Source organism: Hirundo rustica, chromosome 7 (genome assembly GCF_015227805.2).
Source record: "Hirundo rustica isolate bHirRus1 chromosome 7, bHirRus1.pri.v3, whole genome shotgun sequence".
Lineage (NCBI taxonomy): Eukaryota > Metazoa > Chordata > Aves > Passeriformes > Hirundinidae > Hirundo > Hirundo rustica.
In genome coordinates this window covers 5,227,673-5,242,441 of record NC_053456.1, presented here as the reverse complement: position 1 = coordinate 5,242,441, position 14,769 = coordinate 5,227,673, and the positions used below count along the sequence as shown (strand labels likewise).

The 14,769-nt window shown below is 41.9% G+C and overlaps 1 protein-coding gene across 1 annotated transcript in view; it reads right to left on the bottom strand.

Moving 5' to 3' along the window:
• The window catches only part of LOC120755029 (von Willebrand factor D and EGF domain-containing protein-like), a 178,168-nt gene that overhangs the window by 76,503 nt on the left and 86,896 nt on the right, over positions 1–14,769 (bottom strand). Inside the window, 4 exon segments of the mRNA XM_040069525.1 lie at positions 565–679; positions 3,457–3,561; positions 7,959–8,114; positions 9,180–9,316. Coding sequence (XP_039925459.1) covers positions 565–679; positions 3,457–3,561; positions 7,959–8,114; positions 9,180–9,316 — 513 coding nt within the window.

The following is a 14,769-nucleotide window of genomic DNA, read 5'->3' as shown; positions in this document are numbered from 1 at the left end:
ACCCCTGCCTCGAGGGGCTGCACAATGAGCCTTTGGGTTCTGTGGCAGGGAAGGTAATGAGTGCCTGATCCCTATCACTTGGACTCCCTGCCAAGCCGAGCTCTGCTATGAGGCATTTCATAGGATTTGGCTCAGCAACAGGAAGCAATTCTTCCAGACACCAAAAATATACACTAGTGTTTTAAAACCAGTATTTTCCCCAAATTGCCTCCCTAAAGGTTTGTACCTGCGAGATTCTGACAGATATATTCAGGGTTCATCACCTTTAGCTGACAGACTTGGGCACTGCATGGGGCAATGGCATACCAAATTTTAATTTTCAGGCTTCTTTTTAAAAATTTATTAACCTGAGATTTATCAGGTTTCAGACAGAACAAAGTGTATAGTGCATCCAGTGGAGTCTGCATTTCTGATGTACCCCATAATTCCGACTGCAAACAGTCCGTGTGCACTGTACAGGATAGATTCAGGTTAGCTAAATGGAGGAATGATAAATTTGATAAAATGAGACATAAATTCCCAGATAAGTGTTTCTAAATTCTAGAAAAGAAACCCCTTACTTACTTTCATTAACAGACCAGGTGAACTTAGAAATGTGAGGTTCGCAGAGAAGACAAGGGCTTGTAGGGCTTGACTCTCCTTCACCGTAGCAAAGTCCATCTATGTTGCATGTATTTTCCTGCCAAGAGAAAAAGGAAATAAAAATGGATGGGACGTGAAGGAATAAGGAAGATAAAAAAATAGCAATTAATAATTTCTGGACACAAGCAGAAATTCACTTGTCTCTTGAAACAAGAAGACAGCAGCAATTTAAATGTTGGTGCTTTCTGCCCACAGTGAGGAAACTGTGGAAGTTTTCCAGTTCCAGCTTGGGATCCTTGTAGCTTTGAATGCTTTAGCTTAGGCAGTGGGGTGTTGCTGTTTCCTAGATGGATGATGGATGCAACAGAATGTGACTCTTTTCCCATTTCCACACTCCTGTGGTGTATGTGGTCATTATTCCCAGCTATGACTGTCAATATGATGAGTATCAGGTATCCAGGGAAGGTGAGCTCCACGAGACTCACAAAACCTGAGACTAGACTAAAGCTCCATTTTAATATTGGAATTCTGCTCTTCATCAACATTTGCAAAGGCATTACTATAAAAGCAGAATAAAGAAGTACATTGGAATTGAGTGTGAGGGAGCTCCCGTGAGGGATCTGTAGGTAAGAGCTGAGCACATCCACGGTGCCTTGGTGGAGCAGAACATCCCAAAAGACATTTGTGAGGTGATGTCCTGTGGGCACAGCAGCCTTTGGGCTGACCTGCTCCTCTCCCAGCTGGGGAGCCCACCAGGGCCAGAGAGGCTGTGGGGGTCCCACGTGGGTTGGAGGCACTTGGGTTATCTAAGAAGGGAACACAGGGACATAATTAACAGATGTAGTTAAAGATCTATCCCATGGGAAGGTCCTGGGGAGGAGTTAGGCCTTGTAGACAGTGTTGGGCTGCACAGGCAGGTGGGGCTTTATCTGACCATGATCTGACCATGGAGATTCCCAGTAAAACATGGGATATTTCTGGGAACAAGGTGGATGTCCTTGCCACAGTGGGACAGCAGGACGGATATGCTACCAAACACGTTTTTCCTTTTCATTTCTTTGTTTTTCTGAGACTGATATGTGTCTGTCTACTGCTTTACTGCTGTCCCAAACTTCTTTTACAAACTGCATTAGTCAATATTTTAAATAATACCATTTTAGGGTAATGGGTAAGATAGAGAAAAAACACATTGTCATAGAGACCACGAGATGATAGAACATGACAAATCTCCAGCATTAAAACCTGCATGTTAATTAGATTTTATTACATTGTTGTTTTCAAGGGATTGATGCTCTGATTAAAAACAAAACAAAACAAAACAAAACAAAACAAAACAAACAAAACAAAACAAAACAAAACAAAACTCAGCTTTTTTTTTTTTTTTTCTTTCTGTTGTGATACATTGTGGTACAGAATGGGCTCCATAAAAGAACATAGAATGTGGAATGGGCTGATACACAATGTCCCCTAATTGAAACACCTTTTCTGAAAGCAATTTAGGTGTTGCAGAGTAATGTAGAAGGGGTAATTAGACTGTGGTCTGATGCAATTGGAAGCCTAGTTCAAATATTCCCTTGAAGCATTTTAGAATAGAAATTACTGTAATCCCTAGGGAACACCATATTGAGAGACCACATACATTTCTGAGATTCAAAAACATAAGAATAAGGAAAGCCTTTGACAAAAAAGCCCTCACCCTAGCTTTAAGTGAAATGATTCTGACACAATTATTTTAATCTGAAACAAAAGTGGTTTTGTCCTCAGTTGGGCTGTGTTGGGTTTCCCTGCCCTTGTCTCACTGAGGGCAGTGACAGAGGGACATTGAAACATCCAGTCAGGGTTAATCTACCACACAGCCTTATAAAATAACTTCTATTTATGTACTTACTTTGAAAAAAAGTGATTTTTAAAAAAATTTTGGTAACTGGTATGTGCTTGCAATCAGTGCAGGTTTTAAAACTCTATTTTCTCATTAGCGTTAATGAGAACAGTGAGGCAAATGAGTTAAGATGTACCTGATTAATCTTCATTTTATAAAAAAGCAGACTGGTGGCCTCCTATTAATTCATACTTGCCTCAGGGCAGGAAAGCAGGATCAGAACATTCAAATAGCCCACCTAATACCCTTCAAAAGTTTTTTGAAGCCTCACTGCAAACCAGATAATTTGCTTAATGCATGTATCTGGAAGAAAGAGAAGGGAAGATCTTTTTAAGGGATGTTACACCAATAATTCACAGGAAAACAAAGGGTTATACTGTTCTGCAGGCAGCTTCTAACATGTTGGCAGTTTAAACTGTAGCTCTAGACTTTTGGTTACGGTTTTGAAACTGTCAAAATACTATATGTTTGTACTTAGCAGTGTTTAATGCAAGTGAGAATGGTTTATGTTCTCTCAAGGGTGTTCTCTCATGACAAAAACTGTATAACATGCATCTTTGTGTGCCTCTTGCTAAGGCAGAAAATGGGAATAGAAATGATAAACCCTCACCAAACAGGCTGGGAGAGTGAAAATAGCAGAGACACTTCAAAAGTGAAGGTAAGCCTCTCAGGGCAGGCTCCTCACGCTTATTTACTCCCACTAACAGCTGCAAAGGATAAATATTGCCAGCCATGGGCTTTCCTGAGGTGCTTGCATGAGGAAGGTCCATCATAAAGCATGCTTCTATCATACCCCACGTAAATATGGAAAAGAAATAAAATATCGCAGACATGAGGTTGTGAAAGAGAACAGCAAAGTGTTGGGCTGTGCAGCTGATCTGTGAAATAGGTTTTCCCCTTCCAGAGCAGTTATTACACACAGCACATCAGAGGGAGGAAGAGGGCTAAGGAAGAGATGAACGATCCGCATTAAACCTTTATGATCTTTAAATTACCTTTAATTTACAAAGTCCGGTCGGATGGAATTGGCAGACCTGGCAGACCGCGTCGTACAGGGTCAGCACTCTGGAATTACTGTACTGGAAGCCATCGTTAGTGATCTAAATGATACCAAAATCATCTTTATAAGTAATAATGTTCCATATGGAGACTGTCTGCTCATTGTGGAGCGTATTCCACTGCCCCCTTGAACTGGATGCGTGCCAGCAAGATAAATTAAACCACTTGTGAGTGGCTCTGCGAGCTAACAAATTGCTTAATGCTCCAAACTGGAAACTCTTCATTAATAACCAAAAGATCTTTTGGCTCAGCTGGCATTCAGTTTTCTGATTGCTATTAGGTTTTATCCTGAAGGTTTTTTTTTTCCTGATACCCTTATGGAAGCTGTACTCAAGTACTACAAGGGGGATTTCAAGGAGTTGTGAAAGACAATTAACATTTTTGGCTGGAACTCAGAATTACTTTTTTTACTAATAGCAAATCAGTAAGTAAAACCCTTGACCTGGAAGTTAAAAAAAAAAAAAAAAAAAAAAAAAAGTATATTACATAGGTTTATTTGAAATTAACCTAATTAAATATGCAAGGGTGAGCAATATGAGAGACAAACAATCTCTTTTCTGTGGGAAGGTGAGTTAGAGCAGTCACCTGTCCCAGCTCATAGCAGTTACATGTGGGTAATTCAAAAAGCCTTGGACATGGGCTTTTTTTATATAAGAATGCCTACAAAATACAAAAGAGTTGAGTAAATTTATATTTTAATTTTTCCACAATAAAAATTAAAAGATACCAGAGAAGTGTGGGTAAGTGGTTAGCTTTTGAGTATGCTTTGTGAGACCTCTTGAGTGGTGAGAACCTCAGAGAGCACCCCAAAACCCTGGGGAAGGCCATGTTGTAGACAGTGATGAGAACCAGCAGGAAAGCAAAACCTTTTTGTCCGGTATTTTTCAGGTTTTGTCTTCTCCCAGTCAAAACAAAGTTGCTGTTTAGCAAATCTAACAGGGTTTGCTTTGGATTCATCAAGTACACCTGTGTTTTCTTGCTATTAATAAACAACCCCCAGACCTCCTCCAAACCTCCTGAGACCACAAAGCTGAAACGTCCTTGGTCCCTTTGCCGGGGATTTTTACAAGATTGAGGCCATAAAGTTCTTGATCAATCAATAAACTCTTTCAGTTCACAGAAAGAATGTTAACTTAGATAGAACAAGGATAAACAGAAGTACAGAGGCCAAAAAATATTAAGTTTCATAAAAAAGCAGCAGTTATCATGAATTGGTTGAAAATTCAGGGAAGATAATAGAGCGGATTCTCCCACAATGTCACATGTGGTGGTTCTCAGCTCAAAATGCTCTGGGAGCTGAGTGTCTGTGTCTGCAGAAACCACCACAAGGAAGGGAAGAGGCAGCATTTATGGATATTCACAATTTCAACTCGAGGAACTCAAACAACTTCTTTGGACTACAAAAATTGGGCCAGAAATTCAGTAAAATTCATTGATCTAGTAAAATTCACAGATTTAAGGAAAATACTAGACTATTTTGTGTTGTACTGCAGGTGAAAATGCTTCTAAAATAAATAAAGAATTTCTCCTGCAGTTTGAGAAAAACTGAAACAGGCAACGCCCCTGTAGACCTGCTCTTCACTGAAAAACTCTGCCAGCAAGACTTCCATTAAGAATTTATTACTCCTAATGCAATTTAAATTTAATTTAATTTCATTATTTTACCAGGGTGTCCAATGTTGTCTCAGTACTGGTGCACTAATAATTGTGAAAAAATGTCTAGACAGGGGGAAATATAAAAAGCTGTAAAAGTGAACTAATTGTTCTGTCTGAAGTGAGAATTGTGAGTGAAATGTAACTCCTGTAATTTGGTTATTTTTTTAATCAGAATTTTTTTTCCTACATTCTATTATAAACATCTGTTTTGGTATCTTTTTAGAATTGGGCTGGTTTATAGCTATTATGATTGCTTTTTCATTAGTCACCTTAGTGATGTGGAACAAACACTTTGATGAGAGCTAAGCCGAGCAAACCTTAAATTTGTTTGGACATTAAGAGGCAAAAACCCAGTTAGAGTTGGGCCTCGTTTGCTCGTGCATAGGTATCATCTGCAAAGAAGGAGCTGCTTCTGCATAAATGCAAAGGATAATCAGGAACTCTGCTGCTTCTGCCTCTGGTTTTTCATCCATCATGAAATGATATTGGCTACTAGCATCACTCTACAGAGACTTTGTATGATAGTCTCAAAAAAAAAAAAAAAAAAAAAAAAAAAAGGAAGGTATGAAAATGTTTTGCCTTGCTGAATTTTTTGGGATTTTTTTTTTCTATGCTAGACAAATACAGCAGCAAAAACTTAATGAAAAGGATGAGAGCTGCTTCCCAAATTAGATAAATGCCTGCCAAGCTCTTTCACCTCTTCACCCAGGCATCTGCCTGGACAGCTCAAGTCATCTGCTGCCCAAGGATGGGTTTGTATTTTGATATCTCAATTAATTATGCCAAACACCCTGGTGTAGCCACATGTGCTTTCTTATCTGCATTCGGCAGCATGTCATGGAAACAATGGGCAAAATCTGAAACATGAATACAAGAGCAGATAAAATGAAAGAGCACTGAAAAGAGCTCCTGCTCCCCCAGTGCTGATAGTGAAAAAAGCTGTAGTGAAATTTCTCTGATTCCTTTGAAATTTGATTTGGGAAGGGGAGAAATTCTGAAAATATTGAGCAGTGACATTTCCGGAAAGAATTGTGTTGACTTTTGGTTCTGAAAAATCCTTTAGCTGTGTTTTGAAAAGTAGATACATGGATGCATCACCCAGATCATCAATAAGTCTTATGAGCTGCAATAAGTCTTAAGAGGAATTTTCTGGAACACGAATTTCTGAACACCTGTGGAATTAATTGAAAGTAATTTTTTATCTTGAAAAGCTCTACGATTTTGTACTCTGTGCTGCCATGTAAGGCCAGCTGCCTTTGAAACTGAGCACTGGGCTCTGCCTTCACAATTTGTTCATCAAAAGATCCACAGGACTACCAGATTCACGTGCAGACTGAGCTGATTTAATTGAGCATTCACTGTGCAGCCGTCAGCTTGGTTCCTCTGCAGGGTTTGAAGGAGAGGGAAAGGGCAAAAATCTTACAGGTGCAGAGTTTTTCTGGAGCTCTAGTGCATGGAAAGAGTGTTTGTATCTGCTTTTGAGGTGAAAGAATGAGAAAAACTGTACAGACCTCCCCAGGGCTAAAAGGAAGCCCTCGAGCACAAACAGAATTGTAATAGACCTGTGCTGTGAGGACACTGTCCTGGGAGCACTGGAGAAAAAAGAAACCTTCCAGTGCACATACCAGAATTTTAGCTGTCTTCTTGGAGCAGGAACGCCCAGGGTGTCTCCCTCTCAGATCCTTCCACCATGAGGCAGCATTTTATCTCACAGCTGGCAGAGTCCAGTTCCTTTTTTGAGAACTATTGGAGGAGCCCTGAGCAGAGGACCTTCTCTCCTGGTTCATCCCTGGTGTGTGACACAGGGAAGCACCAAGGTCCACCCCAGCAGCAAACAGTCAGGTTCTGCACCCACAGGGTTTTACCCTAATGTCCTAAACTCCCAAATCCTCACCTTTTTCAAATAAATGACTGCCTAGAAGATGTGCCCTGCCAAGCATCTTTCTGTTTCCCCGAGGCCAGTGGCAACACGTGTCCCCGGCTGGGGTGCAGGCGGCTGCAGGGGGCAGGACAGGCAGTAACACCGCCGTGAGGGGAGTGTCTTACGTGTTTCATTCTGCATGATGCAATTTTCAGAGCACATCTGCAGTCTCCCTATGATGGCAATATATTCTTCTCAGCTTCAGAGCCTTTGAAAGATCTGTCTTGGAAAAAACAACTGATCTGCAGAAAATAACCATCCAGGCCGAGAGTGAGAGCAAGGCCAGCAGGTGCACAGGGTCAGGAAGGCACTGGTTTCCTGGGGATATTTACAAAATATTTACCATTTTGTGAAAAAAAGGGGCTAAAACTGTGGCAGAGAACCCAGAAAAAGCAGATACTGCACAATGCTTCTTCCTGCAGCCATTCAGACCATGACTGTGACCGTGACATCCCAGCTCAAGCCTGCCCAGGAGCCAGCCTGTGCACGCACTGCTCGCACATCCAGGGAGTTAAAGCTCTCTGACACTCGCTGCCTAATCAGGAGTTTGAGCTGGGGTTTTCAGAAATGGAATACTAATGATTAACAATTGATTAGCACAACTATATCAATCTCAGGTGATTACCTCTAGAAGTGGTTGTAATTTGCCCTTTTGGATTGGCCACAGAGACACCGGGTTTTAACTCATTGTTTTGGTTGGTGCAGTGGTTTTTTTCTTTTCTCTACGTGACAGTAATGTGAGTATTTCTACAGGCATTTTCATTTCTGAAGAAAAGTAAATTGTGCTTCGCATTTTAATTTACAATGACAACTGATTTTCTCCTTCTAAAACGTTTCTTAGAATCACAATAAAATTCCTACTTTCACTTGCCATCTTGCGAACGGCTCGTCACCGGCCACGAAGTGCACAGCCTCTGTGATGGTCAGGAGTGGGATCTGGCAGTCAACAGCCTCAGAGCTCAGAAAATCTGCTTTTGTGCTTTCTTGTTCTCTCGGTATCCATTCGTCATCGAGATGCTACAGTAAAATAGAGGGAGAGTGCAGACACTGAAGGCTCATAAAGAGATTCCTGTTGTCAATGTGTGTTTATATTTCTAATCAATAATATAAGGCATTCCTGGGTGGTTTATTTAAGAGGAAACATGCTGTTACTATAGCTACGATAAAGGGGAAAACATGCTTATCTAGGCATGCAGGTGGTCCATTGATTTAGGAAGTGCTGTGGTCTGCTCTCTGGATGAGCAGCTGGGATGAGATAGGGTGATGTAATCGAGTAACTTTGCATTTCCTCCAGGAGCTCAGCAGCCAGCTCATGACTTCTTGAAGGTGATGTCAGCTGCTCCTCCCGATCAGCTGCACAAAACGTTCAACTTGGTGAGAGCCTATGGAGCCCTAAGGGGGCACAGCAAATCTCAGCTGTGCCCCGTGAATGTGCCAGCACCGACTGGGAGTCAGGCTGAGTGTCTGTTCTGAGGTGGATTTATGAGTTTAATCAAACTTTTCATATCTAAGGATGCTGATCCACCAAATAACTCAGTTGCAGTGTTGCCTGTGTATAGCTGTTTATGATAAAATTACAGTGCTAGCATAAGAGATGGGTTGGTTGCTCATCAAAACTTCTGATTTGGTGTTGGAGTATGACTAAAAAAAATCAAATAAGCGCCTCAGTTAGTGTGCTGAGGAAACCCTATATTCAACCACAAAATTTAGCATTTAATTGTGTTTAGGAAAACAACCAAGTGTCGTGATTCCAGATGTACAAACTTAGAAATAATATTGTGATTTCAGGCTTCAGTGGACTACAGAGCAGCTGAAGAAAGCAGGAGTCAAACAAAACTCCACAGAGATAATGAGAAAAAACTCATAGCTGTGCATTTCCAGGAAACCAGTCCTGGGAAGGTCTGAGCCTCTTCAGCTCTGCTCCCTTGTAGCAAACGCATTGGCAGTGGGTTTGGAAGGTACTTGTAACCTGCTGAAGCAGTGAGAGAAGACAGCGCAGATCAGAGCAAAAGATTTCTGTATAAACACATCAAAGTTTGACTGTGTCATCAATGCTTTAGGAGCCAACGGGGGGCTGCTTACGATTAACCTGGTGACCTGGCACTGCAGGCTGGGAGTCTCTTTGAATCCGAGGCCAAACACCCGGATCCTGCTGCAGTCTGAGGCACGAACGTCGCAGAGGCCCCCGTTCTCCAAGGCTGTGATTTCCAAAGCTTGCTCTGCAAGGTGAGATAGATACAAATCTTTAGAGAGAAGCACTCACGCGCTGTTCTGTTCTGCTTCATCAGAGATTTTGCTGTAGATGTTCCTGGTTGCTGCAGTTTAGGACTTCTCCTTAGGGTCTTCCTTGCATCCCTGTGGATTTCTCTTGAACAGAGAAACAGCAGTTGTCAGAAGGGGAAGCAGCAAACCTCCATTAAATATTGTCCTGTGCACCCACTGCTGCAAGATGTATTCGCTCCTGAATCGATTCACTGAAGTTGTGTCTTCGTATTAAAAGGTCTCCAGGGCTAAAACTTCTGTTGACCTAAATATCCAGTGGTAATACATCTGCTGACCCAGGTGAGAGGGGATTTACATCTGCTGACCCATGTAAACGGGGTAATACATCTGCTGACCCAGGTAACAAGATGGGAGCACTGCTGAGAGAACAAGGTGTTGTAATATAGCATAGAGAAACATGGGAACAGGAGATGACCACACCACCAAGATCTCTGCAGTGTTAAAAAACAGGGTAAAAGCCAGTCCTATGTTTTTGTTTTGTTTGTTTTTTCCCCCTAAAGTTTTGGAGGCAGTAAAAGGTTCCTCAAAGTAAAGCTTTCTTGTGAGGGTTGAATCATTAATGGAGAGAGCACTCAGCTCTGCACTGTGTCAGCACAAAGGTCATGCACCAGCTAAGTTTCACTTAAATCCTGTATTGAGGCCTTAAGTAGAGCTTAAATGATGTACAGCCTGTGTTGCTCCCCTTACAAGGCTAACTTTCACCCATTACTGTTTTTAAAATGTTTTATGGTTCTCAGGTAAAGTTTCATTTGGGCTCTGTTGTAGTTTGGGTATTCACCTTTTAAAATTGCTCTTTGCATTCACGTTACTTCTATAGAGGAAAAATGCAAGTCCATTGGATGTAATTAAGAAAAATTATAATTTGGTAGATATTCGCACCAGCTGTTGGATAGCACAACACTCAGAATGGCTCCAGTATCATATATCAATAATAGCAGTCAGTTGGGATCATGGCTACATATTTTCATTTATACTCTTTGTAGAATTAGCGGCTGGGAGAAGCCACTACGATGACAAGTAAAACAAAGCAGAACATTCTTCTCATCTGCTGAACAGCACTTAATAGCAGGGGCATGACCAGGAGCCCTGGGAGGGATGTTGCTCACCTGCAGAGTGGAGCTCCAGTTGTTATCCCTGCTTAGTTTCCTCTTCCCTGCCCCATCACCACTGCTCTGGCAAAACAACACTGCCCATCAATTTTCTCTGAGCTGTAGCTTGGCTAAAACAGAAGCTCTCCATCACCTAATATTTTAATGGTACCTTAGTTCAGCTCTGATTTGAGGGGCAAAATGCCCTGAGTGGAGTTGATAACCTTCCCCAGCCTCTCGCTGTTCCTCTAGGGCTCTGCCATTTGGGCTGTAATTAGGAAAAATGCTGTTTAAACGCTGCCATCCCACCAGATTGCAGCCTGTAACAACAGAGCTGCATGACTCGTGTTTTTCCAGAGAAAAGAAGGAAGGAGAGCAACATAAGCATGAAACATAATGAAAATACTTTTTTTCCCCCTGCACTTCTGAAGTGCTTTTAGCTTTTCTTTCTTTTTTTTTTTTTTTTTTTTTTTTTAATTGATTTTATTGCAGCAGTATTACCAACACTGCTGGACACTTTGCAATATTTACAAGAAGAGAAATAATTTACAGCTTATCAGCTTTCATCAGTTACTGGTGGATTCCTGTAATGTACAAAGCTATTAGTCAGATGTGGCGACTGGTTTTGATAAATTGCCTTCTTCTGTGGTTAGTGCACAAATTTTTTTTTTTTTTTTAAATGCTTCATTTTGTTTTTCATGAGATTTTAATAGTTAGCCCCACTAGTACCGAGGTAGCTTGGATTGCAGTAATGTTTTCATTATCCCTGCAGATTTTCAGGCTTCTGTGGGTGAAGCAGAATCTCAGAGCTTGGGAAGGAGTGAGGTACAGGAATTTGATCCTGCAGCCCTTCCTGCTCCACGAAAGCACTCTCAGCTCAGTTGCTTGTTGATTAAACCTCTGCATTTCCCCAAGGGTTTCCTTACATCATTATGGCCACACTCCAGGGTCAGGGTCATGGCAAGATTACCCAGCCCCAGTGCTTTGCCCAGTGACTTACAGTATCAGCTCAACATTTTGTATTTATTTCTCTCAAACCGTTCTGTATGCACTTGTCAGGTTTAACCGCAGCCAGGAGCTGAATATCACACAGGCACTTGCTCACTGCCCCTCCTGGCAGGATCAGGGAGATAATCAAAAGGGAGAGAGTCAGAAAATGTGTGAGTCGAGTTAAGGGCAGTTTAGTGAGCGAGAAAAGGAAGAAAATACAGTACTGATAATAATCATGGTAAAATATTTAGAATATATAAGTGATGCACAATGCAGTTGCTCACCACTTGCCAAGAGCTGTCCAGCCAGTCCCCGAGCAGTGACCCCAGCCAGCTTTCCCCCCAGTTTATGTACTCAGAGTGATGCCATATGGAATGCGATGTCCTTTTGGTCAATGGGGTCAGCTGTCCTGTTGGTGTCTCCTCCCAACGCAGCATCCCCAGACTACTCACTGGCAGGGCATGAGAACCTGGAAAGTCTTTTCCTTAGTATAAACACTACTTGGCAACAACTGAAAACATCAGCATCTGACCATCTTGAAGTCTGATAGAAAATAAAAATAATTATAATGTCTCTTTTTTTAAGAAATGGATACTAGAGTTCAGCTTTTAGACCTCAGTATAAGCAGTACATAAATATTGACAAGGATTGTTATTTTTTTCTGTTTTTTTAAAATGATCTATCACATGTAATGGGGGTAGGAATTTTTGGCATTTGGTTTTAATGAGGGTTTCTGTCTGCCTTCCCTTCTGCCTTCTAGTATTGTTGCATATTAGCTAGTGTCAGCCAAACAGGGGAGGTGTAATCTGCATGCCATTGGCTCTGGAAAAGTCTCCTGGCAGTCCTCAGCTGGGCACTCAAACACCCAGACCCTGTTCTTGCTGGGGGCACAGGGATCAAGGTGTTGTTCATTGCTCCGTGGTGCTGGAGAGCTGGTTGGTAAGTCCAGAGAGGTGCTGCCATCAGAAGGAAATATTGGAGAGCCTGAAAAACCTCAGCAAAAGAGCTGCAAGAAGTTCAGCTAAAGACTGGAGGGAAGAATCACATCTAAAGACTGGAGGGAAACATCACAAAGGTGAGAGTGAGGGCAAAAGTGCAGAGAAAGAGGAGGTTGTGGATACCTGGGGAGGGTATCTGATGCCTGTGGAGGAGCAAGTTAGAGAGGAGAGAAATCTGTAGGCAATCAGGCAGTTCCTGGAAGGAGCTTGTAAAAAGCATGATATATCTGAACATTAATAATTTATGTTTAGGGAGTATGAATGTCAAAATACAACAAAATTCAGGGCAGAACATCCTCCTTCTTTTCTCTGTATGGCCTATAGGCCAAAAATATGCTTTGGCTTTTACTAGTAGATTAAAAACTGGAGCTCAGGGTGGCACCTGGGGCTCAGAGGTGTGACAGGGTGCAGCAGTTGTGGAGGAGGATTTAAGGAGCTGCGTGTTCAGATCCACTGGCTCAGGTATGGCTGTCCCAGTGCATTTCCAGTGCCTGGTTTGTACACACAACAAGTAAACACAAAAAAATGCATCTGTCACCTGGCAGAACATTGCACTGGGACAGTGCCGAGCAGCAGGAAATTTTGGGGGAAAAAAGTAAAAAACCCTTGTGTTTTAATGAAACTGTCTTGAGACAAAAAGGAGAGAAAGGTCTGGAGTTGAAGGTGGAAATCTCAAAGGCTCCCAGACCTCAGGTGACAGAATAAGGGATCTGTCCTCTTTGGTTGGCGGACCAAAGTTTGGTTTGCTCATGTTGTGTATCCCTCAAGGCACAACACCTCCCCTGCCTTCCCTTCCTTCTCCTCCCACCTCCAGGAGGAATTTCCAGAAAAGAACAGTAAATTCAGAGTTGCTGACGGTGTGGTTTCATTCTGTAATCGTTTACATGAATCAAACCTGACAAGGAGCACAGGCTAAATAATAGACTGAAATCCCCCCACATAAATACATGGTTGGTTTTACAGGTATTTTTTGCAGTGTATTATGTAAATAATAGGCACGGTTGTAGAAGTAAAATGAAGAAAATTGACACAAAATCAAAAGTATTGCAAAACCACACTTATTGAAATCTTACTGACAGATTGAAATGGTTCATGTTGGATTTACACATTTGATTAGAAAAGTAATGCAGCACAAATAAACTTTCCTCATGCTATATTTGGAAACTACGCATGAGGCTTTGGGCTGGAGCAGCAGACCTGAAATTGAAACTAGCAAGAATTTTGTTTGAATAGAGAAGGAAAGGAACTGCCTTGCTTTTCTTAAAGAGGATGAAAATAAGCAATCTAAGCCATGAAAAGCAAATCAAGAACCTGATCATGAGCCCTTGGTTGGGTTAAATCTTTGCTGAAGTGCAAAAATAAATGGCCCATGATGACCAGTTTCCCCTTCCTTGGAATCAGGTAGCTGATTGAATGATTTTCCATGCCAGAGCTTGCTGGTTTGGATGTGAACCTCCAGCTACCATACGTATGAGGGTTCTCTATCAGAGCAAATTGGTGCTTAATTATCTCTACACCTCTGACAGAGCAAGTCTGAATCTGCTTCCATTCAAATGTTTGCACAAATACTGTATTTATTTTGTATATAATGTTATTTGGTAATCATAGACACAATCATCAAATGCAATTTCCTGGAACTGGTGCTGTCCATGACCCAAAGCTCATTTGATAATCCTCCCTAAGAAAAAAATATCAGCAGCCATATTCTGTTTGCCAGAAGTCTTGCACATCAGAGAGCTCCCTGGCTTCTGAATGAAAACTGTGTTTTTTCCTGCTTCTAAACCCGGGTCTCAGAGCAGCTGAAGGACCTGGGGGTGTCTAGTCTGGAGAAAGGAGGCTTATGGGGGGACCATTTCTCTCCAGCTCCCAGAAAAGAGGCTGTGGCAAAGTGTGGGTTGGTCTCTTCTCCCCACTAGCAAGTGACAGGACAAGAGAAAATGGAGTCAAATTGCAGCAAGGCAGGTTTAGATGGGATATTGTGAAAACTTTCTGCACTGAAAGAGTGGTCAAGCACTGGAATGGGTGCACTTTCCCAGGGAAGTGGTGGAGTCACCATCTCTGGGGTATTTAAAAGCTGTGTAGATGTGGCACTTGGGGACGTGGTTTAGTGCAGGGTAATGCTGTGTTAACAGCTGGACTCACCGACCTTAGAGATTTCTTCCAAGCTAAACAACACTGTTTCCATAGTACAGAACTCTAGATCTATGACCTTTGGCTGGCATGGAGTGAATCTGGCTTTCTGCTCTGAGGGTCTCTGATATCCAGTATGGATTGCAGAAACGAGCCCTGGGAGTGTGTAGGGAAAAACCATTT